This window comes from Neovison vison, chromosome 12 (assembly GCF_020171115.1).
Source record: "Neovison vison isolate M4711 chromosome 12, ASM_NN_V1, whole genome shotgun sequence".
Classification (NCBI taxonomy): domain Eukaryota; kingdom Metazoa; phylum Chordata; class Mammalia; order Carnivora; family Mustelidae; genus Neogale; species Neogale vison.
The window spans coordinates 4,234,323-4,262,039 of NC_058102.1; the positions used below are offsets into that span (position 1 = coordinate 4,234,323).

A 27,717-nucleotide genomic window follows, 5' to 3' on the forward strand; every position below is an offset into this window, starting at 1 on the left:
GCTGCGTAGCAGAGGGCTGGGACCCCCGTCTCGGGGGAAAGAGTGCAGGCCCCGGGAAGAGGAACGCTGTGCTGGGGCCCGGCCAGTGACCCAGTGATCTCAAGCCTAGGTGCGGGGGCGGGGGTGGGGCGAGCCAGGAGGTCACAGCTCACAGTTCCCAGCTCCCGTCTGGGATGGGGCGCCTTGCCTGGGTGTCTGTGGGAGCCTCGGAGGTTCCTCAGGGGACCTGCAGCCTGTCTTACAGGCCCCGTGTTTCATGAATCAGAGCAGTGAGTCAGGAGTTGGAATAAGGCCCCAGCCCCAGGAGGTGGGCCGCGGACTGGGGGGCATCTCTTTGGGCCCCAAACTGCTGGGTGGGATCGAACCTGGAAAGGTTTAGGGGAAGGCACTGAGTGGCAGGGGTGGGGGAGCCCAGAGGATCGCTTTGGAGACAGCGGGTGGGCGGTGGACCAGTCTGGCGGATGCCCCAAGAGAGGGCCTTGAGGACAGGGTCAAGGTCTATTTCCCACTGTGCTGGGGGCCTCCCACAGAGCAACTCTGGGAGCGGAGCGGGTCGACCCTGGCCTGGATCCCAGCCGCGCCTGCCATTGTGGTCCTTCTGGGTGACCTGAGTCAGGCTTTGCTCTCCTCTCCCAGGAAGTCAGCTATTAGGGTGATCCCGGCCGTGACCTGAGGGCTGGAAATGCAACAGAGGGAGGAGGATAAAGCCCTTGGTGGTGGAGGCTTTGGGTGAGTTTCAGAGCTTCTGGGTGTGCTGTGCGCTGGTGGTGGTTGTCCCCTCCCAGTTACGTGCTTAGCCCTTGCCCACCCGCTGTTGGGTACCCTGCCCTGCACCGGTGCTGGTCCCGCTGCCAGCAGGGGGGCCTGGCTTGGTGGGGCGGGGCGGGGCGCTCAGGGGTTGGGAAGCCACGCGGAGGTGGAGGCTGGGAAGACATCCCTGGACTGGAGATTTGCAGGGTGACATCAGACAGGTGACTCAAGCCTGGAGCCTCCATTTCCTCATCAGCTGAACGAAGATGGAGACTTGACCCCGCAGGGTGTCGCGGAGGGTGGACAGAGGCGAGGTAGCATGAGGTGGGAGGCATCAGGGGCTTGAGTGGGGGGGAAGTGACAGCTGGGGTGACACATGGGGGCGATGGGCACGGTCAGGGTGGAGACCTGTCAGCAAGGGGAGTGGCGGGCCGTGGCGGGCTGTGGGTACACCGGCGTCTGGTCCGGGAAGGAGGTCAGGTGGACCACGCCGCAGACTGCGGGGCTGTCCGGACAGCCCGGCTCACCTGGAGAAGGAGCCCGGACTTCAAGAAGACAGGGAAGCGGGCAGGGGTGTTGGACTTCTCCTGACCCGGCCCCCTTGCCGCCCTGAGAGCCCTCCTTCCCTGAGGCCGGAGCAGAGCCCTGGCCAGGCCGTGGGGACCCGTCTGACCCGCACTTCTCCGTCTGACTGCCTCGGCCCCACAGGCAGGGCGCCCCGGCAGCGGCTCTGTCTCTTGCGCCCCGAGGGAGGGCTGGAGCTGGCGAGGAGCACTGAGAGGCACGAGTCGCTGAAAGGCCTATTGAGGGGACCACAGAGGCCCTATTCATCATCCGGCCACTGCAGGGGTGCGGGGGAGCGTCCGGGGGCTGAGGGCTGCCTTGGACTCGCCCCAGAGAGGCCACTTGACCGCCCCCCGCCCGCCTTTGGGAGGGGGCCAGGCAGAGAAGAGGCGGCTGCCGAGCCAGGCGTGGCCCTCGGGGGGCACCTCCCTACAGGAGAGAGACCCCAACTCCACTGCTCCCCTCCACATCCCTAGCCTGGCCACACCAGGTGGCCCTTCCCCTGCCTCCGCCCACTTCAGTGTGACCCCTCAGATGGGGAGTCTCCCTAGTGCTTCTACTTGTGTAGACTCAGGACACGGCGGGCCACACACACCCGTGTGATACATCCGGGGGGCTGCAGCCGCCCCCCCCCAGCTCCCAGCACCCGGCCTCGGAGAGTGACCCTCGGTCAGTGTTGGCTCTAGACGGGACCAGGTGTGGATGGGGGTGGGGAGGGATGCAGTGCCTGTGACCTTGGACGGCCCGTGACCTCACTGGTGAATAAAACCCGCTTCCGAGTGTGGACTTGGGAACGTAAGCATTGAGCACAGCGCCTGGCACAGCCTTCAGTGGCATTGAAGTTCACGGGCATCTCTGTAGTGTTTGGACAACAGGAAGGGCAACTCCAGGGCTCAGAACCCTGACCCCCGCGGGCATTTGCTTGACTCCCTCCGTCTCACGGTTTCTTCCACTGAGGCGTTTCTGTGCACTTTGGTGGCCTGCTTTTTTGTTTCTGTTTTTTAAACTTTCTAGCCTATGCATTTTTCCAAGTAACTGCACTATAATTAAAATAATTTGGGGGAAGAGTAATAGATTTTTGAGACTTTCTGAGTAGGTAAACGTGCCACAAGGGCATCAAATTCAAAGGGTATGAGGAGGTTCGAGATGACCGTCTCCTTTCTCTGGCCTCTCGGGAGGCTGACACAGGCGGCGGCGGCGTGAGCAATGCTTGTTAACCTGGGCACCTGCCCAGGGCCCACCCTGCAGGAGGCCTCACATGTCCCCGCCTGCAATCTCCCCGCAGCGTGGGGAGGTGGATTCCCTTCTCACTACCCTTTTACAAGTGGGAAACAGGCCTCCAGGGGTTCGGGGCTCGCTGGCCCCTGTTGGGACTGCCGGAGCCTGGAGGGAGCCCAGCGCCCACACTGCTTCACGTCTGCGCTCCGCCCCCCTCCCCCAGTCCCCACTCGGTCACGGCCAGCTGTTCCCCTTAGTAGTGAGAACCTCTTCCTCGAGGTTCTGCGCTCCCTCGTCCCACTTCCTCTATCCCAGAGATCTTAGAGCAACGTTGCAGTATTTTGCAAACACCACTGTCATAATTACATAATTCGGAAAAAACCTGAGGGGGGTGGACTGTTTCTCGACGTTCCCTTCCCCCTGGGAGTGTGGTCAGGTGTTCTGATTTTTTACAAACCTGCGAGGTGAAAAGTAGAATTTGGTGGTTTTCAAAGAATATTCCTCTCACTGTATGAAGTTGAGCTGATTTTCACGTTCGGAAAGCTGTTTGTATCTTCCTTTGCTTTCCATTCTGTCTTATTTTAATTTTATTTATTTATTTGACAGACAGAGATTACAAGTAGGTAGAGAAGCAGGGCAGGGGGATCAGGCTCACTGCTGAGCAGGGAGCCCAATGGGGGGCTCGATCCCAGGACCCTGGGATCATTACCTAAGCCAAAGGCAGAGGCTTTAACCCACTGAGCCACCAGGCACACCTATTCTGTCTTATTTTATATTTGTTACATGAAGCTTATTATTCATTAGGGAAATTAGACACAAGATCAGAGTTCCAGTAGTTTTTCTGGTGCATTGTTTTCTTTTATGACACATGTGGGGCTTTTTCCCCATAGACAATTTTTATTTTTATGTCGTTCGATGAATCTTTTCCTTGAAAGCCTTGGTGTTCTATTTAGAAAGGTTTTTTCGTCTCTTGAGAGAATAAAAAAAGTTCTCCCACATTTTTTTTTTCTTTCTATGATTTTACTTTTAACGTTAAACGTTTTGATCTTTTAGAATTTGTGTCGGCATGAGCAGGGACCCAGGCTTCTTCTTTTCCCCTCGCTAGCCCGTTGTCCCAAGGCCCGTGGCCGGAGGCCTGTCGTCTTCATCCTGCGGGTTTGAAGGGCGACCGTAATGTGCACGAAATCACAGTGCATCTCCTGTTTCGGTAGTTTCTGTGCTCGGCCAGGGATCGGTGTGTTCATGCGCAGTGCTGACCCGGCTTCACCGGTCACGGAGTTCATGTCCCTTACTTGTTCCGCTGGCCAAAATTTATTGCTTCCTCTGGGCCAGACACTATTCTAGGACCTGAGTATGCAGCGGTGAACCGAATGACCAAAGCGCAAACACAGACCTTCACAGAGCGGACGTTCTCATGGGGCACCTCTGTGAAAACGCAGCCCAGTCCTAGGAGCAGAGAGAGGTGTTGGCGAACCATGGCCCTGGGCCAGTTCTGACGCTGCCTGTTTTTATAAATAAACGGGTTGGAACCAACCAGCGTAAAGAAACGAGCACTGAGCACTCGTTTCTTTACGCATTGCCCGGGGCGATGTTGTAGTTGAGACGGAACCTAAAATATTTTCTGTCTGGACCTTTGCAGAAAAAAGCATGTTGGCTTCTGTCCTAAGAAAAGGCTGAAAGCCAACGAAATAAACAGGTAAAACGCAGACGACGTTATGTAGTGGCAGGTGCGGGAAGTGGGATGGGGAACGCTCGGGGTGGGGTTGGCGATTTTAAACCGGGTGCTTTGGGAAGGACTTGCGGAGAAGGTAGACACTAGAGTAAGGGTGGGCGTGACCCAAGGGCGATTCTGAGCCGGGAAGCGACAGGAACTGGAGGCGTGAGGACCCGTTAGAAAGCTGTGCCAGTGAGAGGCGTGAGCTGGTGGCTGGGCTCTGGGCAGAAGGGTGGCTTGTGGGAGGTGGTTGGCTTCCAGGTTTGCCTGAAGATAGAATCGATGAAATGATACAGTGATGAAGTCACCGTTCTGGGGGGGCGGGGAATGGTAGAAATTAACCAGTGTGTACATTACCAAATCTGTCCAGGAAAATGATGGAGAAGTTTCTGTTGGAGTCGGCTTCTGGTTGGCGCTGTAGGGCCGAGGGCTGTTTTTCGGTTAGTATTTTTAGCGTCGGGTGAGACTCGGTGTTCTGTTTGCTGGGGTCCTTTGGGTGACAGGTCCCTGTTCTCCCGCCGGCTGGTTTCTCCTGCAAGCCCGCCTCCTGCACCACGCAGACGCATCCCACGGTTCTAGGGGCTTTAGGTAGGCAACGCCAAGGGGTGACAGGAGGCCCTAGCTCTCTGATATGAACCCTGTCCCCACCTCGTTCTTTCTGAATTGTCCTGGTTCTTCCCACTTACTCTGAAACACTCTCTTGGCGTTTTCTATTGGCTCATGTTAAATTAACAAATTAGTGGAGTTTTTCCTTCAGTGATTTGAATATCTCTGCCCAAGAACTCGCAAACCTTCAATCATTCAAGTCAGTTGTTTTTTTTTTTTAATTTTTAAAAAATTCTGAATGGAGTAATTCTTCCCATTATACTTTCTAACTGGAATGGTGGTGCATCTCAAAACTGTTGGCTTCTGGATGTACTGGTGACTTTGTACGTATGACTTCTGTTGTTTTCAATTGAATTTTTTGCATCTTCCAGGTCAGGTACAATGTCATCGGTAAGATGTTAATTTTACCTTCTCCTCACAAATTCTGTTATTAACATCCTCGTTGTCTAACTGCAACGTGTCTGGTACCTTTAGAACAATGTTAATCATAGTGAATTGCGGTAATATTTAACTTGTTTCCTTTTCTACTTGAGCTATATAGATCGTGTTTAAGGAAATACCCTTAATTCTCATTTTATGGAGAATTTTTTTTTTTAATCAAGAAGGAGTATTGAATTTTACTGGAGTTTTCTCAGCATCATAGAGATGATCATATATTATTTTTCTTTTAATCTGTAAACATATAGTGAATATATGAATACATTTCATAATATTGGAGCATTTTTGTATTCCTAAATTAAATCTGATTTGGAAATGGGATACACTTTTAGTGGATTGCTTGGTTCTTTTTAATATTGTATTTAAGATTTTTATGTTTCTTTCCATGTGTGAGATTAGCCTGTACTTCCCTTGTGTGTGCATGCGTGTGTGTGTGTGTGTGTGTGTGTGTGTATGCATGCTCTATTTTTGGAATCAACATTATGCCTCCTTGTTTAAAAGAATGTGCAAATTTCTTAGGCTCTAAAAATGTGTGAGTAGCATTGGAGCTGTTGTTTCTTGAGGATCTGGTAGAACTGCCCTCTCAAAAACATCTCTTGGCGTGCTACTCCAACATAGCCTTTTTAGAAGTAGTTCTTGGACAGTTTTCTCTATTGTAATGCATAGTCCTCATTTTTAATGGCTGCAGACTGTCTGTTTTGTTTTAAAGTGGGCTCCCAGCACGGAGCTCCCCATGGGGCTCGTCAGCAATGCTGCGCTCAAGACCTGAGCTGAGTTCCAGAGTAAGACAGACTGAGCCACCCAGGTGCCCTGGAAACTGTTCTAATGAGGGCGGTACTCTAGCTGGCTTAACCATGTGGCTGAATGGTCTTGAACAGCGCTGGGGTGGTTTCAAGGAGTGCCTCCCAAAAATCTAATTCATGATTTTTCAAAGGTCTGGTCAATGGAAAATAATTTGCTTGAGGCAGGGGAGGCAGCTGGCCCTCGTGGCCCTTTGGAGCTGACGGATGCCAGTATTTCTGGCATCTGACAGTCCGTCCTCATTATTCATGGATTCCATGTTTGCAAATTCACTTGCTTGCTAAAATTTATTTGTAGCCCCCAACTCAGTACTTACGGCGCTTTCACAATTAATTGCAGATATGCACAAAGCAGAAAACTTGGGGAGCTCAGTGGGTGCGCTCCCCCCGCCCCGAGGTCAAATGAGGTGACCCTCAGCCTCATTTCAGTCATGTTCTCCACAAGTGTCCGTTTGGGGACACTTTAGTCCCTGTATTTTGCATTTTGTGCTCTGTGATGGTGATTTTGCTGTTTAAAGTGGTCCCTGAGCAGAATGCTAGAGTCTGCCCCAGGCATGAGAAGGCTGTGACCGGCCCTTATGGAAAAGATCACATGGTTTGTTTGGGGGTTTTCTTGGTGTTTTTTTCAGATCACATGTTTTAAATAACACGTGTGTGTTCAGCACAAGTTACTGTGCTGTTGGCCTTGCGTCCAGTGTTGACAAACCACCGCTGCATTAAATTACATTTAGTCACAAAACGCTACATCAAGTCACAGAACAAACACACATAAAGCAAGGTTACGTGCTGACTGATTGGCGGAAACGTTGTGTCCAGAGACTTCGCAGGAACCGCTGCCTGGGTTCCCCCGGGAGCACTGGTGCGATGCTGTTCATCCCATGGCTACTCCAGAACGGAACGACCACGCGTCATGAGAAGGGGGCCGTTAGGATGCTGCTGTAGGACCCCAGGCCAGCAGGGAAGCTGGGCCCTCGGGTGTGGAGGGTCCGTGGTGTGGCCCAGGTGAGCGGCTCAGCATCAGGGGCTGCCCCTGTGCCACAGGTGTGTCCACTGGTTCGGGATCCTGAAAACCTCCCGCCACGGCGGCCAGATGGCGGGGAGACAGGGATGGAGGGAGGTGGGGCGGTTAGAGAGCTCTCTGCTGGAGTGGCACCTGCCTGGGCTTGTGACCCAGGGCATCTCTTGCTGGGCAGGCCTGGGGAAAGGCCACATTGTGGACAGAGACAAGCAGAGCAGTGGTACAGGGCGTCCCCACGAACCCACACGTGGATGGGCCTTGACAAAGGGCGTTCCTGTCGGCCTCTCGCCTGGTCCTCACCGTGGATTCTGGGAGGGTGGGAGGTTAGAGCCGTCTCACGGGTGGGGTCCCTGAGATCCAGTGAGGTCGCATGGAGTGGCTGCCTGGCTAGTGCGGGGGTGACTCGGGACCTGACCTCAGGTGTGTGTGACTGCAGATCCGGTCGCTGCTCTGTGCCGCTTGGAGCCTGAATTCTCTCTCGCCCAGTCTCACCCCTCGCTTTGGACTGGGAGCGTCTCTCTGAAGACAGGAGTCCCCTCTCCGTCCCCCTCCCTCCCTCTTTCATCGGCCTGTGGACACTGATCAGAGGTTGTACGTTCACGGGAAGAGGAGGTATCCTCGGAATCAGCAATACTGAGAGTCAGAGCAGGAGGAAGTGGAAGCTATTCCCCGTGGGGTTCATAGCCCCGGTCACTCTGGTGTGTGCTGCTGGTGTTCCCCGTGGCCGCAGGTGCACCCCTTCTCCGAGAGGGACGGAGATCTGGCTTAGCAGATAGAGCGTATCCCCCCAGACCGAGGGGCAGCACAGCGTGCTGTTTTCTTTTCCCCTGTTGGGCTGCTACCTTGCTGGCCCTCATGCACAGTCGTAGGGAAGAGCTTTGTGCCCACGGCTGTTATTTTGTGTTTTTATTTCCCTGCATCAAGTAGTTCGGAGGAGTAGGAGAACGTCCATCTGCTTCTCACAAAGGCGAGGGGGTGTGCGTTCTTCAGCAGCGCACGAGCGTCCCCGGGCAGCGCCCTTGCTGGCTTCGCCTCTTACAACTTCGTATCAGCGTTACCAGAGCGTGAGTCACGGGAGACAAAGTGCGTCCACGTGGCCACGCGGATGAGGTTTGCCGGCCGTATGGACCCGTGAAGTCACCAGCGTGAGAAACAGAACGCGTGGGGACAACCACTGCTCTGCTTTTTTAAAAAAAAGTTTTATGTATTTGAGAGAGAGAATGAGAGAGAGAGAGAGCATGAGCAGGGGGAGCAGCAGGCAGAGGGGAAGCAGGCTCCCCGCCGAGCAGAGAGCCCGACGCGGGGCTCGATCCCAGGACCCTGAGATCATGACGTGAGCCGAAGGCAGAGGCTTAGCCCACTGAGCCACCCAGGCGCTCCATAATGAATTTCTGATTACTCGTGAGATTAGTGTTTTCCCACATTTTTGTTAACTGGTTACGTTTCCTTTTTGGTATGTTCCCCATTTTTAGGGTCTGTGGGCATTTCCCTTCAACGCTCGCTGTGGTCGGGGTCCCTCTGTGTCCCAGACGCGGGTCACCAAACCGCGGCTTGCCTCCCCTGGGCTTCACGCTCCCTTTGATTTCAGTGATGCGTCTCTTGGACTAGAGGGCAGTTTGGAATGTTCGGGAAGGCGGCTCTTGACCGCTGTGACTTCTCTTCTGCTTCTGACTTCGAGCGTCCCGGGCGTGGAGGTGGTCTGCGGGCCTGTTCCCCGCGGTGGTGCCCACAGCCCCCTTCTGGCCCTTGTCCTGGCGGCTCTTTGCTTCAAACCCCTCTCCCGCCTCACGATGGGCCTTCTTGGCTTCGTGTTAGAGGAAGCTGTGCCAGGTTGGAGTGTCTTCCCGCTGGGCTCGTCAGGCCGGTGCTGAAATCGTGACGTTTCGGATTCTGTCCCCCAGTGGACAGCGAGTCTTCAAGCCCCTTATGCATTCAGAGCTCCCTGGCACTGGGTCCCCTAACTTGCAGGTACCCTTGCAGCGGGGGGACGGCTGGCCCAGACTGGACACCCTCTCCTCTTCTCTCCCATTACACCTTCTCAGTGCCCGCGGCAGGCCCCCCGCCCCACGCAGCTCCCCACGGTGTGACCGTGGAGTCGTTGCCCCAGGCCCCAGAGAGCCCAGCAAGGGGGGCTTCCGAGGCTTCTCCGGGAGATCTTTGTTAAGTCAGGGCCTGTGGCTGCTGGAAGGAGGCCCGGGCTCCCGGGAGACGGCTCTAGCGGGGCCACCTCCCAACTGTGCAGCTGGGCTAAGCTGTTCATGCAGCATTTAGGGAGTGCCTGCTGCATGCCTGGCACTTTGCTGGGCTCTGAGATCTGGTGGTGGCCAAGACAGAACCCCGACTCCTGGGATGCTCTCCCGCTGTGGGGGACAGACAGAAGACATGGGAACACCAGGGGGGATACGGTTGTGGCAGCCGCGAAACCAGGTGACGTGACAGGGAGAACGCAGGGGGCACGTCTGGTGTGGAGCCTGGAGAGGTTCTGTGAAGAGGCGACATCACGGCTCTGAATGGGATGCCGGGAGGGGCTGCCGCGGCCGGGGGCCCAGGGCAGGGGGGTGGAAGCCAAGGGGAAGCGGGGACAGAGCACCCGAGGTCAGCGTGCGCTGGAGGCCGGAGACGGGGACGGAGCCGGGTGAGAACTCTGGGTTTTATGCAGAGTGCCACGGGGAGGCTGCAGGCGGGGCAGGGAGAGGCCTTTAAACAAATGTCCTGTGGCTGTGGTGCGGAGGGTGGGCTGTCGGGGCGGCCGTGCACGTCCCCACGGAGGTGGCCCTCGCTCCCGTACCGGTGGCTGTGAGCGTGGGGAGGAGGACTTGGCGTGCGGCCGCTGGGAGCTTGGTGGGAGCGTTTGTGTGGCCCGGAGAGGGTGGGGGCCTGGGAGGGCGGCTGGGATTTCCCACGAGGAGAGCCCTGGCCCTCAGTGTGGTTCAGGCTCCTGGGGCCTGCAGACTGTTGTCGGGACCCCGGCGGGGGAGCTGTGGAGAAGGTGTGCTTAGCTCTGCCAGGCAGGGAAATGGGACCCCCTACTGGCCCCTGCTGGGCGCGGAGGCTAATAGCACAGGGTGCATATGCTGTGCCCCGTCCAGAACGTCCTCCCGAAGCCGGACCCCTCGTCCCTCAGCCCGGGACGCCATCCCGTGCACTGCGCTCCCAGGGCAGGACTGCTGCTCGCCACGCCGTGGGTCTGGAGCCTCCCGGCCCTTACTCTCACCGAGTTGCCGAGTGGAGCGCGGAACATCTTTCCGGAGCCTGAGCGTGGGGCTGGCCAGGTGCGAGGGCCTCAGCAGTGTCTAACGCTGTGAACTTGAGCGCGTCCTCGAACCTACCGAGGGCTGGTCTTTTCTGTGCCAGGGCAGGGATGACAGGCGTCGCGACCGCGGAAGGCGATAGCCTGTGTGGGGCACGTGGCCCGGGCCCACAGGTGGCAGGCGTGCTTCTCGTCCATGCTGACCGGGCGCCCAGTTACCACCGGGCCACGATGGGGTGACTTCTGTTAGCGCCACGAGAGGGATCACCCGTGGAAGGCAGGCGGAGGCACCCTCTGTCTCTGTGGCAGGCGGAGGGGTTTGAGGTGTGAACCCTGCCCATCACAGCCAGAGACGCTTCTCGGGGGCATCCCAGGACCCGCAGGGAGGGTGCCTTGACTCTCCTTTGCACGGGGTCTGTAGTGGTGGGACTGGGCGTTGCGGGTCATCAGAGCGTGCGGGAACCGCTAAGGAGTGATGCAGGAGGAACGCAGATGGGGGGCGGGGGGCTTGGCTCTGCCCGGGGCCACCAGGCAGGCGCACTGACCCAGACCCCTGATGGGAAGACCCCCTTCTGCCCTCACCCGGGACCCAAGCAGGTCATGGGAATGGGTGGGCTCCAGGCTGTGGGCAGCGGCTGGGCAGGGGGCTCGGGCTGGTTTGCAGCCCAGGTTCTCCGGTCACCATGTGGCTGGAGTGAGCACAGCCTAGGGTTTCTGCGAGCGACCCCGCCTTCTAGAGCCTGATGGCTGAGCCCCCACGAGTCTGGTCAGTCCTGGTGGGGCCGCCGAACTGCCTGGGGGGCGGGGGCCGGGGGAAGTCCACCGGGGGCGCTCAGCTTCCCCATCTCTCAGGGTGGGGGTTGGTCCTTCTGGCACCAGAGTACAAGGACTGGGTCACAGTGGTAAAGTACGTAGTACGTTCTGGAGAAGAGAGGGAGAAACCGGCAACGGTCTAGCATTTCGATGATAAGAAACGGCTCTGTCGCATGTCCTGAGACTGCATGGGGTCTGCCTGGAGAGGCAGGAGGCCCGCGTTGCCTGGGCTTGCTCTGTGCCAGGCGCGGGCCCCGTCTGTGCCGCTTCCCTGGCCGGTGTCTGGCAGCCGACATTCGTGGGGGGAACCTGGGGACCAGAGAGGCCAAATGGCCTGTCGCCGTCGCTGCAGGCTGTGCGAGGGCAGAAACCCGGGGCTTTCCCACCAGAGCCCAAGGGCCTTTTCTCCTCCCGCGAGAAGGATGAAGACAGAGATCTAGGGATCCTAAAGAAACACTTATTTGTCATAAAAGAAGAGGCTCCGCAGAGATCACGGGAGCACAGATCTGCCTGATGACGGGCTCCGCTGGGCGGGGGGGGGGGCACCCCTGCCGGCCGCCGAGGCTGGTTGGCACAGGGCAGCTGTTCCTTTAAGTCGGGTTCTCCGTGGGAATTGCCGCAGCCTGGGGTGGGGGTGTGGGCTGCTGGCCGAGGGTGGTGCCAGCCTCCGGAGCTCCCTCCAGAGCCCGGCTGTCTGCTTCCAGCCCAGACGCCGTGACGCTGCCTCTCAAAGGGCTTTCCTTCCCCCCCAAAGCTGCTGATTCATGCGCACTGCGGTCGGCTGGGCTGTGGGACCAGGGGCCGGGGGCCGGGGCTCTTGGGCTCTGCTGGGTGGAGGCGCTGGGCCTGGCGGGAGGTGTCCTTGAGCCCCTGTCCCCTGGCTGGGAGCGGGGGAGTCAGGGGGTGGTTGTGAGGGAGCAGGGGGCTCTGGACATCACAGACCAGAAATGTAGGTTGGGGGAGGGGAGGAGGGGGAGACAGGGCTTGGCCAAGGTCACATGCAAGGGCCAGGTTGACTGTCCTTTCTCACTCTTCTTTGCCTCCCTCGGCAGGGTGCTTCAAGGATGACCGCATCGTCTTCTGGACTTGGATGTTCTCTACCTACTTCATGGAGAAATGGGCGCCGCGGCAGGATGACATGCTGTTCTACGTGCGCCGGAAGCTGGCGTACCCAGGCAGTGAGGGCAGCGTGGACGGGAGGAAGGTGAGCGGGCCCCTCCGGCCCCAGCCAAGCATCCTTGTGGGGTCTGCCCATAGCTGCCCGGGTGGGCTTCCCTGCAGACCTCGAGCAGGTCCCAAGGGGGAAACGCAGTTGACTGAGCACGTCGTGGGAGCCAGGAGCTGTGTGGAGACTGGGGCGGGGCGTAGCTTTTCCCAGCGCCCTTCACCAGGACCCTGAGAGGCAGGGATGACATCACTGTTGTCCCTTTGAGGGGACAGGTTTAGAGGCGAGGTGGTTTGACCAGCATACTATTAGGTCAATCAACAGGAGAGCAAAGATTTGAACCCAGAGTCTAGGGTCTTCCCTGGCCAGCGGCAGGCTGAGCGGCCTCGAAGATGAGGAGGAGGCCTGGCGGTTCTGAGCCCTCGCCATGCAGCAGACGCCGTGCTCGGCTCTTTCCTTCTTGAAGCTCTTACGTCCTCCCTGCAACTCAGTGAGGCAGGTGGGGAGCCCAGGGCCTCGGGGCAAAGGGGCTCGGCTGAGCTGTTTCATCCACCACATTTAAGCATGTGGAGGAATTAGTAAAACAGCCTTCATGTGTTCACTTCTGTTTTTCAGAAACGCTACTAGCTTCTAGAATGTGTAAGCACCTTATGTCGAACAGGGGAATGCACTGTTTTCCTTTAATCACAAAAATGGGAGGGCGAGGGGGTCTGGTCTGGAACTCAGAGCCAAAGTGGCTCCAAGTCCAGAGCCCTCTGATCCCTGGGTTGTGGCTTGGGAGCTGCAGCCCACGTGTCAGGTGTTGGAGCTTGTCCCTGCTTGTCCCTGTTCGTGGAGCTTGACACACAGGGCCTGGGAGTTCTGTGTATGGACAGGCCTGGTGCCTTCTGCAGAGGAGACACAGTGGCTTGCGTGCTGGCCGCCAGAGAGCTGGTCTGGCGGGCCTGTGGGACATGCAGGAAGGCCCAGGGTTGGCCTGGGGCCTGGGGTGTTCACGTGCTATGCCAGCCGCCGGCTGTGGGACCGAGTGTTGTCCCTGGGACCCAGGAGCGCATCATAGAGCCAGTACCAAAGGGTAAATCCAGTGACTGGAAGGGACAGAAATGGTCAGCAGAGGCCACATAGGTGAGGTGAACCTTCAGGAAGGAAAGAGCTTTCCCAGACGAAGGGACAGTAGCCCCAGTCGTGGGCCTGAAGCTTGTCAAAGCCCCTTCCTTTGGGTGGCCCGTGCTGGCACCATGTGGCCCCGTGTAGAAAGGTGGGAGTAGAGACAAGGTAGGCTCGGGCCAGATCATGTGGATGCTGAAGACCATGCCTCGGAGTTTGGGTCGGTCCCTGGAGCTCTGAGCAAGTGAGGAAGGGGGGACGTGGTCAGAGTTCCGTTTAGCTCCTGCGCGGCAGGTGGAGGAATGACAGAGAGGTTGGAGCAGAGGCAAGGGAGGGGTGGGGGGTGGGGGGCGGCACGAAGGCCAAGGGCATAGGCTCCACCAGCAGGGCTCCAGGTGACTGGATGGGGGCCTGAGGGAAGGCCCCACGTGACAGCCGGGTCTCTGCCATGGGCTCAGGGTAGGTCCAGTGCTGTCAGAGGAGGACAGGGTTCGGTGTTGGACAGGCTGAGTCCTAGGCGCCTGGGAGCCTAGACGCCAGATTTCGGTGTCTTCTGGTAGTGGGTCTCCTGTCTGACACTCAGCAGAGACTCAGGGACAGAGGCAGGGCTCCAGGACCGATGGCTCCAAGATGGTCCCTGGGGCATGGGAATGTGTGGGAAAAGGAGGGGGACTTGGAGGTGGGATAGTCACAGAGGCTTAGGACAGAGCTCTGAGCTAGCCTGACACTGGAGGGACCAGCAGGAGACCAAGTGGCAGGCCAGGTGGGGGTGCCGGGGGGAAGGGGCGTGACCAGCAGGGAGGCGGGACCTGAGGAGCCAAGTCCGGCAGGACGAGAAGGGGGACAGGCCGATGGACCTGTGACCGGAGGCTGGGGAAGCGTGGGCAGAGCAGCCTCGGCAGTGGGCAGGGACTGCCCCCTGGAAGGGAGGAAGAGAAGGCCGCAGCGGGTGGGACTTGGCGGGGCTCGGTGTTGGAGGAGAGGTCCGTGAGCTGAGCGGCCCCGGACCTGGCCCAGAGCTCCGCCATCCCTGCTCGCTGTGCCTGCTCTGTCGGGGTGGTGTGGTGGACAGACCAGCTCTTCCAGCTTTGTCTCCCCCGACTGGCCGCTCAGCCTGGCCTGGTATGGGGGCTGGGCAGTTGCTCGGTGAGGTTAAGGTCCTTCCATTGCGCACACCTGGGAGGCCAGGTGTGTGGGGTAGTGTGACCACAGGAGTTTTCTGGCAGAGGGTGGCGAGCCCCTAGGGCGCCTCACTGCTAGGGACACCCCCGCGGGCATGCTGTCCTCCCTCAGGTCAGCCCAGGGACGCAGGCTCCTAGCGCCAGGGCTCACCTGCAGAACTGGAACGGGGGCTGTTCTGCCCGAGGGCACGCAGCGAGGGTACAGCCTGCGCCCTTGGCCCCTCGGCATCTGCTGGAGTTCACATTGTAGACGTTGGGTTTTGTTTGGGTTTTGTGGGGGGTGGGGGGTTTGGTTTTTGTATTTTTTGCAAAATCTTCCTCTTTTCCCAAAGGCAGCCTGCTAAGACCAGAGGCTCTAATAAGGATCAGAGACTCAGCCAGACCCTGAATTTTGATGTGGGGAGAGGCCTCAGCTCTGGTTAGGGATGGTTTTCTCAGCCTTGAGTTCTCCAGGAAGCAGGCAGGAGAAGGGAGAGGCCAGGTGAAGAGGCAGCAAGAGAAGTTCCCCTGATCCTAACTGCGCAGTTTGGGGCTGGGGTCCCCGGACCGTGTGCAGGCTTCCTGGAAGGTTTGGGGGTGTTGAGGTCCATCAGGGGAACATGTGGCAGTCCAGCTGTTGACATGCGAGAATGTTCCATCAAACACTGCAGTGAGCGGTAGGCAGCTGCCCCTCCCTGCAGCACTGGGAGCCCAGGGATGACTCAGACCCGGCCCTGTGCTCGGGGAGCCTGCGTCTCCTGGGGCAGACAGACAGCATCACCAGTGATCAGAGCGCTTAGTGCTGCGGTAGTGGGAGAACGGGGTGGGGGGGGTGGGAACAGCCGGGAGCCCACACAGAGAAGGCTGTGAAATCGGGCCTCAGTGCTGTAGGACAGAGAAAGGGGTCCACGGTGGCCTAAGGACTGTCCCACTGGAGGGACCAACCTGTGGGGTGCTGGTGGGGGCGTGCCAGGCACACACGTGACTCGGCACCTACCCGAGGGGACCCTGTGGTATCTGTTGTGTTTGGAGGGCAGGGGTTGGGTGGTGATGTGGGGAGACCCCGCAAGCCTGAAGAGGGCAGGGTGGGCAGGGAAGGACAAATGAGAGACTGGACAAGCCGTTCCCGGCAGCCTCTCTGCCCCCGCCACTCAAAAGAACAGAGCCGGAGAGCCCAGGGCAGGCGCCTGCGCACTGTGGCCTCTCTGCGGCAAGCCAGGGCCGCCTCCCGCCCCCTCCCCAGCCTGCCGCAGAGCTGGTACCCGGTTGCCATAGCAACCTGCGGGCTTCCTGCGCTAGGCCCAGGGTGGTGGTGGTGGGCGGATGGGTGGACGGTCGCCTCCAGGCAGATTGAACAGAAGCAGTGTGGGTGGGACAGGCGGCCGGGATCCCCACGCCGAGATGCGGGGCTCTAGGGACCACCTCGGAGGCTCCCTCTCAATGAACTTGGGGCCGCACAGCCGGAGACCAAGAAGCCAGGCCGGAGTCTGTGTCTGCCTTAGTGGCTGTCCCGGCAGTAGTCAGGGAGAGGGGGCCGGGACTCATCTGTGCCCTGTGCCCCTCAGCGGGCCGAGGCGGAGCCCGAGGTGGAGGTGGAGGTGTACCGGCGCGACTCCAAGAAGCTGCCGGGCCTTGGAGACCCTGACATTGACTGGGAGGAGAGTGTTTGCCTGAACCTCATCCTGCAGAAGGTACACGGGTGGTGGGGGCCGGGCTCCGGGGGGAGGGCTGTGGTGGGGCTGAGGGACAGCAGACCCCTCCACGCGCGGTGTCCTGCGTGCTCCCTTCCAGCTGGACTACATGGTCACCTGTGCCGTGTGCACGCGCACTGATGGGGGGGACATCCACATCCATAAGAAGAAATCCCAGGTAAGCCCCAGGCCTCCTAACTGGGAGCTCAGCCCAGAAGTGGCAGCCTTGAGGCTGCTTGGCATTTGGGTGGGGGACCAACCCCTTCTCCTCCTCCTCCTCCTCTGTCTCCTCCTCCTCCTCCTTCCTTCCCCGCCTGGAGGGGCAGGTCTGACCAAAACTCGGTCCATCAGGCTTCTTGCAAAGCGGTTCCCTCTGGCTTTGACCTGGGTCTGAGCCATGTGACCACAGGGACTTGTCCCTTGAGTGGCTGTGGACCTGGGTACAAGGCAAGGCCTCATCAGTCCTTTAAAACCCCTCCCTTTCAGCAAGTGTTTGCGTCCCCCAGTAAACACCCCATGGACAGCAAGGGGGAGGAATCCAAGATCAGCTACCCCAACATCTTCTTCATGATCGACAGCTTCGAGGAGGTGAGCTCCTCGTGCCCAGCCACGTGTCCCCAAGGGCCCTGGTTAGGGCTGCGAGAAGCCGGCCTCCCTCCCGCCTCACAGCCCTGCAGCCCGGCAAAGGCGGTGGGCAGCGGGGGCGATCCTGACTCCTACCCCCTTGGCTTCCGCTGTTCCTGACGCTGGACTGGGGCCGGTGGGATTCACCTCCCTCGGAGCCTGTTTTCTCATCTGTAAAATAAGTGTCGTGATCATGTGTCCACTGGGGTCGAAGATCACACGAGCTCGTGAATGGGAGAACGCGTCATAAACACCTATAAAAAGGGCTGCCCGGGCAGGAGGCGTCATTAGGATGGCCAGGAAACTCCAAACCGGTGCCTCCACGCGCGGGGTGCTAGGGTGTCAGAGGGGGTGGGGCTGTGGAAGCTTCTGGGCCAAGCTTCTGTGCTCAGGCTGGGAAAACTAGGACTCTCGGCAGAAAGTGACTCACCCGGGCCACACCCGGTTCCCTGCCCCTGCCCGGCTCCTGCTCTGCTGCTCTCTGCCGCCACCAAGGTCCCCATAGTGGTGCCTGTACTCCCCTAGGGGTGGTCTGGACCCCAGGGAAGACTCAGGAAGAAGGGAGCCCGTGTTCCAGGGTCTCTCCTCGATGGGCTGCTGCCTTGAGGCCCCTCAGGCTCGGGGGACTAAGTGCCGTCCCCAGGCTGGCACGGCCTGTTTGTGGCAGAGCCAAGATTTGAACCGGAGTCCGTGTGACCTTGAAGTTGGGTCCATGCCCCAGGCCCTGGAGCCCTGATGCCGGTGGGCGGGCGGGCAGGCCACAGGAGGTGGAGCCAGGAGCCAGGCCGCGGGCTCCGTGGTGGGCAGCTGTCTTCCTCGTGCCCCATTCCAGGTGTTCAGCGACATGACCGTGGGGGAGGGAGAGATGGTCTGTGTGGAGCTGGTGGCCAGTGACAAAACCAACCTGTTCCAAGGGGTCATCTTCCAGGGCTCCATCCGCTACGAGGCCCTCAAGAAGGTGTACGACAACCGAGTAAGTGTGAGGACGCCCCCCCCCCCGCCGGGTCCTCTGTCTTTGCCCAGCTCCTCAGAGCCCCTACGCCCCCCCGGGCCCCTCGTAGGTGGCTCAGGGCCTGCGTTCTGGTGTGTTGCTCCTCAGTCGTCTGGGCACACTGGATCAGAGGGACACTGGCCCCACCCTGTGTGCCAACACTCCCGAAACAGAACCTGGCTGGTGGGGCAGGGGTGGAATGCAGGTGGACGGGCCTCTCCCCTGCAGCTGGTCCCCCCAGGGAAGGCGTGGGGGTGGTCTCGGGCTCCCCCGGGGTTGGCTAAGTGCCCAGCCTGGCGCCTGGCCTGCTGCGAGGCGTGGGTCGTCGGGCGGAAAGAGGAGCATCTGCCCGACCCCCAAGCATTCCTGCACGACCCTGCCTGCTGGGGGGCCCCCGGCCCCCAGAGGAAAGCGGGTAGCCCTCAGGGGCCGCTCTTTGGGGGATGGTCATCCTCATGACTCCGTGTCCCCAGGAAGAAGCCACCCCTATGGGTGCTGACTCGGGCCATCTCCCCATGTCTGCAGGTGAGCGTGGCTGCCCGGATGGCACAGAAGATGTCGTTCGGCTTCTACAAGTACAACAACATGGAGTTCGTGCGCATGAAGGGGCCACAGGGCAAGGGCCACGCGGAGATGGCCGTCAGCCGCGTGTCTACTGGGGACACATCCCCCTGCGGGACTGAAGAGGATTCCAGCCCGGCCTCACCCATGCACGAGCGGGTAAGGGCTGCACAGCTCGGGGAGGGGCCTTCCGTGCCTCGGATCCGCTTCCCAACGCCTCCCTGATCTTTAAAGTCCCCCGGTGAGTAGGTGTCATCGCCCCACCCTCTGGGGAGCAGGCTGAGGTGCAGAGAGGGCAGTGGCTTGCCCAAGGTCACCCAGCAGGTCAGGGCGTGGTCTCTGCTTCCCTGAGCTGCTGCTGCAGCTGGGCCCAACCCTGGACCCCCGGCTGCCCCCGGCCCCTGCCTCACCGGGCCCTGCTGGCCGAGCGTGCGCCCACGACAGGCCTGCCCCGGGGAGTGCCCTGGGATGCTTATGGGCCGGCCTCCCTTCCTGCCCCGTGAGGCTCGGCGGCAAGAGAGCACAGGGTCCGGAGCCGCCCAGCTCTTCCCTCTGCCCGGCCCCCTGTTCACAAGGTGTCATGCACCTTCAAGTGCTGGGGGTCCCCGCAGCAGCCCCGTGGGTAGACACGGAAACTCGGGCTTGCCGGATGGACTGGTGCCACCGTAGGTCCCACGGCTCTGGTGTGGTAGCACCGAGCCCTTGATCCCGACCCTTTCTAGGACACTGTCCTTCCCCGGGGGTGGGAAGCCGAGGTCAGTGGCAGCTTTGTTCCCCGGGGGCCCCAGTGGGGTCAGGGCTAGGGCAGGAGAAAGTCTTGAGCCCCCGGCTGCTCTAGCCTGCTCAGAGCCGCAGGTCTCCGAAGGGACAGGTAGGTGGCGGGGGGGTCCGGGGAGCAGCCTTGGCCAGCCCGTCTGCAGGAAGGGACTTCGGGGTGAGACTGTGTGGGCTGGAGTCTGGGCGCTGCCGCTCCAGTGACCTGGGGCAGGTCTGGGCCTGTTTTCTCACCCAGAAACGGGGAGCCCTGGTGTTGGGAGGCTCGGGGAGCTGAAACGCAGCGGCTGACGCGGGCGGGACCCTGCGGTGCTTCCCTAGCCACTGGCTCCCCTTGGCTGTTGACTCGCTGGGGGACGTGACGGAGGGCATGAAGCGCGCTGCCCTGCTGACATGCCCGGGACGAGCAAGCGTGTGTTTGCTAGACTTTTCGTTCTGTAAAACTGTTAGCCGTGCCCGTCTCCCGGTAATCCCACAGCACGTTTCTTCCTCTTTATGTCCTTTCGTGGTTTTTTCCTTCTGCAATGACTGTGATCGGAAAGTCGAATAAAAACAACCCGGGCTAGTTTTCGCAAAGATGTGGGTGAGGGTTCCGGGCGGGGGACCTCCCTCATCTTGCGAGTGGAGGTTGTTGATACATTTCTGAGCTGATTTGGGAGAAGTGGAGTCTGATTCTACTCCATGGTCCTGAGTTGCCCACCGAGGCACTGCAGAAACCCTGCGGCCTGAGCTCTGGGCTGGGTTGGCCGGGTGCCACCTCCGGCCATGCGTTTGCTGAGCGACCACAGATATGGCACCACAGCTGCTGAGCCTGGCTCTTCCCACACACCAAATGGAAGTGATACTCGCTCCCTCCCAGGGTGGCCGTGGGGGGTGAAGGCCATGGTGCCTGGCTCAGGGGAACAAGGAGGCCCAGGGTCAAGGGAGGGGACCTGCCAGGGTCACGCAGCTGCGAGTGGCAGGGCCTGACCTCCTGGGGGCTGCTCAGGCCCCCGCCACCTGTGTGCTTACTGTCCCGTGTCCCCCTTTTCCAGAGGGCCCTTTGTAACCAGCTCACGACAAATGCAGACTCTGTGTGTATTGTGGTTTCTGGTGTTTTGTTTTTTTTCTATCTTTGGAAAACCTTCCCTGGCTTATGGGAGGACCATCTGGAGCCCAGCGGCCGCCGGGACTTTGGTGGATGTCGGAAGCCGTGACGAGGAGGCTGATGGGGCTTCCTGAAGTCTCAGTCCCAGCTCACCTTGTTCCTCAGATTCTTGTTTGCATGGGGAGGAGGGAGGAGATGGGCCAAGTTCCCTCTGCCTGGAACGCCCTTCCCCCCCTTCTTCACCTGGCGAACTCCTACTCGTCCTTCAAGACCCATCTCGAGCAGCGTCTCCTCCAGGAAGCCTTTCCTGATTTCCCAGGCTGTGGACCCCTTTTGCTCGGTGCTCCCCTGTATCCTATGCTCCCCTTTCTCTGTCTCAGCAAGCAGCCTTCAGTTTGTGGTTGTCACTTTCCGAGTCTATCACCCCTCACCAGACTGTGAGCTCCTTGAGGGCAGGGAGCGGTGTTGTGTGCCTGTCTGTCTCCTGTGCTGCCCCCGCCTGACCCCGCGTGGCTGTGCAGAACGTTTGCTCGACAGTGTGGTTACAAGACCAGGGGATGGAAGCCTGGGTCGCTTTGCCTTTGCCCTCCACGAGAGGGTGCTGGGGTGGAGAGGGATGGGGTGGGGGGCGTCTTAGCCAAGGGGAAGGAATTGGGGTGAAGAGTATGGCCTTAGGAGGCAGGAGACCTGGGCTGAATCCTGGTTTTGCCCCTGTCCTATTGGGTGACCTTGGGCAGGTCAAGGTCGCTGTCCCACCTTCATTTCCTCGCTGGTTGGACGGGCTTCCTACCAATTCCCGTCTGGTGGATCAGCGGGGAGGCTTCCGTGGGAGGGCCTGAGCGGCATCAGCAGCTGGTCTGGCTTCGGGCCGGCCGGTGTTGGGGGCCCGCGGAGGGCAGCTGGCTCTTGCGCAGCCCAGGAGGCCGGCCCGCCGGCAGGTGGCGTCAGGGGCCCCAGCGGTGGTCGGGCTGCGCCAGTGACTATGGCTCTTTGTCTCCAGGTGACCTCCTTCAGCACGCCCCCTACCCCAGAGCGGAACAACCGGCCCGCTTTCTTCTCCCCGTCCCTCAAGAGGAAGGTGGCCCGGACCCGGATCACGGAGATGAAGAAGTCTCACTCGGCCAACGACAGCGAGGACTTCTTCCGCGAGGACAAGGGCGGGGGTGAGCGCCTGCCTTCTGACCAGGGGCTCGCTGCGGCCCTCCTGGGCCCTCTGCGTTCACCCGTGTGCTCTCGTCTTGGGGGCTGGTGGGTGCCGGGGCCCCTCGGGGCTGGGGATGGAGCTGCAGACGGACAGACAGAAATCCCTGCCTCGAGGACCTCCCAGTCTGGGTCAGAATAGGGGGCAAGGACAGGAGGCTTGAGACTTTCCCTGATGTTCATTGACTGTTCCACACAGAGGGTTCTAGAAGCCGGTGCCTAGTGAGGTGAGCTCTCGGGCTCATGCCTGCCTTCGTGCCGTCAGCCTCCTGCTTTGGGTCCTCCTCAGTGCCCTCCCTCCCTCCAGAACGTGCCTCCGGGCATCCCCGAGGCTCTCCTCCGGGCTCCCCCACCCGCTGGTGGCCTCCAGAGCGTCTCTGCCTGAAGCCCGTGGGGGTCCCTGCAACCCATGAGCCAGAGATGGGGGGCTCACCCTCATCTAAGCAGCAGGAAGCCACCGGAGGGATTAAGCAGGGGTGTGACAGGATCAGATTAGCTACTGAAATACTGCTCAGCCGTCCCTGTGGAGAAGGACTGTAGGGGGGCAGGCTGCCGCCAGAGACAAGGCGTGGCACCCCACCTGTGTGCTGGGGGCTGACGGGGTGGCCGACAGCACAGGGGGGCCCCTGGCCAGAGCTGGGGCTGTGACCTTGAACAGAAGAGACACTGGTCCTTATTCGGAGCACTGGGGCCCAGAGACAGACGGCCCTGGCCTTGACCTGCTCTAGTGTGCACTTGGGCAAGTGCCGTCCCCACCTCGGCTCCTTTCCCAATGAGTAGGGAAGGGCTGATGACCACCCAGCCTGCCTCCCTGGGTGACCCAGAAGTTGGCTTCTCCCAGCCCTGCCCTGGGCACTGCAGACTGGGGGTACCATGTTGCAGTGGCAGACGGGGTCACAGGGAAGCAGAGAAATGACACAGGCGACAAGCCAGAACCCACAGGAGAGCCTCTGCAGGGCACAGGAGGGGAGGGCTGGATAGGGATGGGAGAGTCGGGGTCCCAGGCCCGGGCTGCAGCTCTGGGGCGGGTGTGGGCCGTGGGGGTGCTGGTGGCAGAGGTGGTTCCTGGGGTGGGAGGTGCTCTCCTGGTCCTGCGAGGGGGGCCTGTGGCCTGGGCCCTGACACGGCCCTCTCCCCACTAGCTGATCTGCATAATGCCACCAACCTCCGGTCTCGGTCCCTTTCCGGCACGGGGCGGTCCCTGGTTGGGTCCTGGCTGAAGCTGAACCGAGCGGACGGCAATTTCCTTCTCTATGCACATTTGACCTACGTCACGCTGCCACTGCATCGGATTTTAACAGGTAGCGTGGGCTGCAGCAGAAAACCATCGCTCTCCGGGGCGGGGGGTGGGGGGGTGTCGGTAACCCTGATCCCCCGTTTCAAGTCTGGGACCCGCCAGTGCGTGTCTGCGTCGGGTCCCTCCCGTCCCCCTTTGAGTGGCTGCAGAGCCCTGGGGCGGGGGGTGGTGTGACTGGCTTGGGGGGAGGTGAGGCGGAGCTCTGGGGGCCTCACTGACCGGGACCCACACTTCCTTGTCTTGTCCGCCCGCCTCCCGCCATCATAGACATCCTGGAAGTTCGGCAGAAGCCCATCCTGATGACCTAGCCGTGTGCAGAGCCTGCGCAGAGCCCCCCAGCCCTGCCCGGCCCTGGGGGTGCTGCCAAGTGCCTACCTGTCCACCGCCACCGGGGTCTTCTGTGACAGCCCAGCGCCGGAGCCGGAGCCAGGCGGGGCCGCTCGCCTCCTGGGGCCAGGGCCGACTCCACGAACACCAGCCCAAACTGAAGTGCCTCTTTCTCCCCCGCCGGCTCGGCTCCTGCACCACCCCTGGGCCCGCCCGCCCGCCCGCCCCCCTCCATCCCCCGGCCCATCTCTGCAGCACCCTCTGCACCCCGAGAGGCCCAGAGATGGCAAGAGGCTGCGAGAGAGCAGAGGAGCGGCCGGCGGCCGGAGCGTGTCCGGACCGACCGACCCGACGTGTGCGCGCAGACCGCTGGTGGACAGGCCCCCGAGTGTCCAGCCTCACCGAGAACTGGCTCACGGTTCCGTCCTGCTGTACCCATGAACTTCCGCGTCCGAGTTAGGCCCGACTTGTCCGCCCTCCCTTGTTTACCGCTTGGTCACACATGGGTTGCCTCGGGGAGCCGGGGCACGCAGCTGTCTGAGGGTTTTGCCCTGGGCTGGGAATACCTCACCCCACGCCCGGTTCCAGAAAGGCCCCAATCCTGCCAGAATGGCCTTTGCTTCCAGCCAAAGAGCACCACCAACACACACACCTCCGCCTTGGAGACATCCCGCTCTGCGCCTCGGCTGGCGTGACCCACAGAATCGGGACTCTGAGAGCAGGTGGGACAGCCTGGTAGTCTGACAGGAGAGGAGTGTTGGGGGCGGGGGTTGGCCTCCTCCCAGGAAGGTTCTAGGTAGGACCTCCATCCTCGGGGGGCCGGGGAGGGGATAGGCTGTTTTCCTGGAGCTTGCTTTGGCAGAGTGCGCTGGTCCCGTTTCTCAGACCGGCTCACTGAGGCAAAGAGGACTTGACCTCCAGGCGGCTGGCCCAGTGGGTCTGCGCGAGCGGCCTTGTTGGGGCCGGAGGGATTCCCACCTGTGACGGATGACACGCTGTGCTCTTCTCAACACCACGAGCCCTCTCGAGCGGAAGCGTTCCCCTGCCCCACTGGGAATAAACTGTCAGCTGGGTCTCTGTCGCGATGTTGTTTTGTGTGGAGCCCCCGGAGTAGCGGAGGTTTGCTGTGTGCACGGAGACCCTCTCTGCGAGGAGGAGGGATTGGGGGGCTCCTCCTCCCACCCGCTCTGTTCTGCGCGCTCCAAGGGTTTGCGCTGGGCTCTGGGAACAGGGGCTACCTTGGGGCTTTCTCTAGATTTTATACGCGGTTATTAAAGCAAGCTGTTGCATTTCATTCTGCCTCAGTTGGCCCACCTGTAAAATGGGGCTGATACCACCTACCTCATGAAGCGTCCAGGGTTCTGGTGCATGACTGGGTCAGGCAGCCTCTTGCAGAGCTCGGGTCCGGGCAGACTCTGGGATGCTTCCCCCAGCCGTCCTCTGTGGGGGGGGGGGGGCTGGGCTGGAACATTCTCGTCTTCTGTGGCAGTGCCCAGCCCCTGCTTAGCCGAATCCCAGCTGTCTGCACAATTTTACGTTCCAGAGCAGGGTTTCAGGACAGCACAGAGTCGGGCCTCTCCGCCACGTGCTGGGGCAGAGCCTCTGATCCCTGAGCACGGCCCCAAGTTCCAGAAGTGTTCTCCAGGGGAGCCAAATGCTGCTGCCACATTTGTGTCCAGGGAGGCTAAGATACAGCTTCAGGAATTCTCTCTCCCTGGTCGTCCGGGGTCTGGAGACTCTGGAACTCAGGTGTTGGGGGCAATACAGCCCCGGTGCATGTTCCACGGAAGGATGAGGTAGGCAAACAGACGCGGGAAGATGGCGGCCCTCCCTCTGCTCTCAGGGTCCCCCCACTGGAGCCAAACCCTGAGGCTCAGCCACCCACTGCTGGCGGGGCCGCGGGCACGTCCGATGCCCCCTCTGTAAAGTGACAGACGCACGTCACAGGTCACTGAGGGCCGTTTGCAGTAATGCGCACAAGGGCTTTGCTGGTTGTAGAAATGGGCGCCACAGTGACGTTCCAGAGATGACCCCTCGTTTGTAACGTGCCAGCGGCGTACACGGCGGCTTGGCTGTTTCCGCTCCCACACCGGGGCGGCGCTCACACACACGGGCTCGGTCGTCATCCCCAGCCTCGGGCCCGGCCCACGGCCCACCCGGCGTCCGCGACACCACGGCCCTGGGACAGACGGGAGCGTGTGGGCGGCGGCGTCCGCCCTCTGCCCTTTCCCTCTTCCGGAGGTCACGTCTGAAACTGAATTTTAATCACGCTTTTTTGAGAGGCACTTGGTCACTAGGCAGTAAGCTGTCACCCTGAGGTTCTTTTCAAAGTGACAAAGCACATCAGTGACAGAGGAATAGATGACAAGTGATGGGGCCAAGCCCACCCCCAGTGTCCTGGCGTGTCCGGCTGTCACTTCTCGTAAGGCCATCTTTCATGTTTCTGGAAACACGCCTGTCTCTTGTGTAACGCGGGGATGACCAAAGTCGCGCACATTTCTTCAGTGGGAACTGGAATCAAAGTGTGGTTTTTCTGTGAAGGCACCGCAGTGTCACTTTTTAGGACACGAATAAGAGAGCAAGCTCTCCTCTCATAAGAAATGTCACGGTCCTGGCATCCGATGGGCGGCCTGTGGCCTCTCGTCCACCTTCCAGTGCCCGCAGGCCGAGGAGGCATTCGGTCTCGCACGCTGATGTCTTCCAGGAGCTTCCAGTTGCTGGTAGAAATAGCCGAGGCTCAGCATCTCAGAAAAATCTTATTTAAGATAGTCATCCACAGGGAACAGAATCTTCCAGAGCCCGGTCGCCTTGCGGATGGCTAGATTTTCCGAGTCCCGGTCCCGGGAACGTGGACTCTTCAAGGACGGCGCGCACACGAGCTGGTCGGGTTCCTGTCCTCCGCGGAGCCCTGGCCGCTGGCGACGCGACAGCAGCCCGGTGGGACTGCTCTTCAAGGAGCCAGCTAGGAGGAGACCGGGAGCCGCTGCCGCTGTTGGAAGCACAGACCGTCCAGACAGCAGACTCGAAAAGTGAAGTAAAAGCTTGCTTTTTCCTCATCAGAGGACATTCCCGAAGGCGGGCCCCGTGCGGTCGGCAAACTCTAGTGACTTGACTTGAAGGACACGCCGGATGCTGTCTCAACAGGGAGGCTCGAAGTCGTTGGCCGAGAATCTTCAAAGACGTCACAGGTGAAAAAGCTGCCAGCGTTGCCGGGAGCCTCGGGAGGTCTCTGGCAGGCGACCGCGCTACAACCGGTTTCCTGTCTGGCCTCGAACATCCAGCGTCTGTTGGCGTGACGGGGATTCTTCTCACCTTTGGATCAGAAAGCAGGTTTCTCTTAAAACACATCAGGCTCCGGGAGGCCAGCAGGCCCGTGCCGGCGGCCAGCAGGCCCCCTGAGCAGGAGCGGAAGCGGGAGGCCCTCCAGGGTCCCATGGCCAGGGAGCCACGCGGCCTCTGGGGGGGTTGAGCCCTCAGGCGGTTTGGGGGGTGGTACACGCGAGGCCGCTCTCCTCTGCTCCTTTCCACTGGCTGATGTGGTGTGGACGTGGTCCTCGGTGGGAGGAGAAATCCTCCGACCCTTTCTCTGAGCCTGTCTCGAATGGTCTGGAGAACCAGGACACCCGCCCGCAGAAGCCCAGTCACCCGGACACCAAGCGGCCCGGCCGGCCGTGGGTTCAGACCCCTGCAGTGGGGAGAGTTTGTGTTTACAGTTTTTCTACCATCCCCAAGACAAGCAGGCACCTTGATTTTTCGCAGCCTGGAGCTCAGGAGACCAGAGGTCACGGCCGAGGGGCTGGGGGCATTCCGTTTTTCTCAAAGGCCGGGCGGGTTAGGTGTTCACAGCGTGCACTCACGGTTCCCAAGCAAACTCTCTCCCTGTGAGAAGAATCAAAACCTGCAAAGAAAACCTGGGGCAATTTTTCACGACTTTGAGGCTTAACTAAAATGATTTCTACAAAATATATTTTGGCAAAAGCACCAGAATGGTGTAATCAAACATGTTAGGATCTCGTGGTCAGGGGTATTTCCATGAACAAGCAGCTTCCCGGTTCACCATCTTCCGCGTACAGAAACCATCTCTGGGCAGCATTTGGTTGGCTGTGAGCTGTTATGTTTTTGCATTTCTGTTCAAAGTTGATTTGCATGTTGGATATTAAATTTGTTTTTCCTCAGTGTTTTCCTCCAATGAATCTGTACTTGGTTGTTTTTTCTTTCTTTAACGGGCATTTCAGATCAAATACAGACGTTACGGCAACGCATAAACTTAGTGACTGAACCTTAATTTGCCCCCAAAGATTTCTTCTTCGAGCGTTTTTGGAGCTTTCACAGGAGTTCCTTTCTAGAAATGCTGGAGATGGACAGAAACCAGCCCGGGCCGTGGCTATGGCCACGCTGGGTCAGCCACGGGGTCAGGGCGCCAGCGGACAGGGTTTGGTTCCAGGTAGTATTTGCAAAATCCAAACACAAGATACGTGTTTCAAGTTTCGCTCCCAGTCCCCACAGAGCAGTAGCTTTTTCTGGAGTACCTCTTAAAAAGGTCTCATGCAATGGTAGAATGC

The 27,717-nt window shown here is 59.9% G+C and overlaps 1 protein-coding gene across 2 annotated transcripts in view; it reads left to right on the forward strand.

Annotated features, from left to right (window-relative positions):
• The window catches only part of KIAA0930 (KIAA0930 ortholog), a 35,076-nt gene extending 7,728 nt beyond the window's left edge, over window positions 1–27,348 (forward strand). Inside the window, exons 1-10 of one of the 2 annotated variants that reach the window (XM_044226697.1) lie at window positions 11,989–12,120; window positions 12,224–12,375; window positions 16,169–16,294; window positions 16,395–16,472; window positions 16,781–16,882; window positions 17,751–17,891; window positions 18,435–18,629; window positions 21,332–21,494; window positions 22,674–22,832; window positions 23,096–27,348. In XM_044226697.1, coding sequence (XP_044082632.1) covers window positions 12,262–12,375; window positions 16,169–16,294; window positions 16,395–16,472; window positions 16,781–16,882; window positions 17,751–17,891; window positions 18,435–18,629; window positions 21,332–21,494; window positions 22,674–22,832; window positions 23,096–23,136 — 1,119 coding nt within the window. In that variant the 5' untranslated portion in view covers window positions 11,989–12,120; window positions 12,224–12,261 and the 3' untranslated portion in view covers window positions 23,137–27,348. Of the gene's footprint in view, window positions 1–11,988; window positions 12,121–12,223; window positions 12,376–16,168; window positions 16,295–16,394; window positions 16,473–16,780; window positions 16,883–17,750; window positions 17,892–18,434; window positions 18,630–21,331; window positions 21,495–22,673; window positions 22,833–23,095 lie in introns of those variants that run through there. The other variant, XM_044226696.1, reaches the window with a different exon arrangement.
• Window positions 27,349–27,717: the final 369 nt, after the last annotated feature.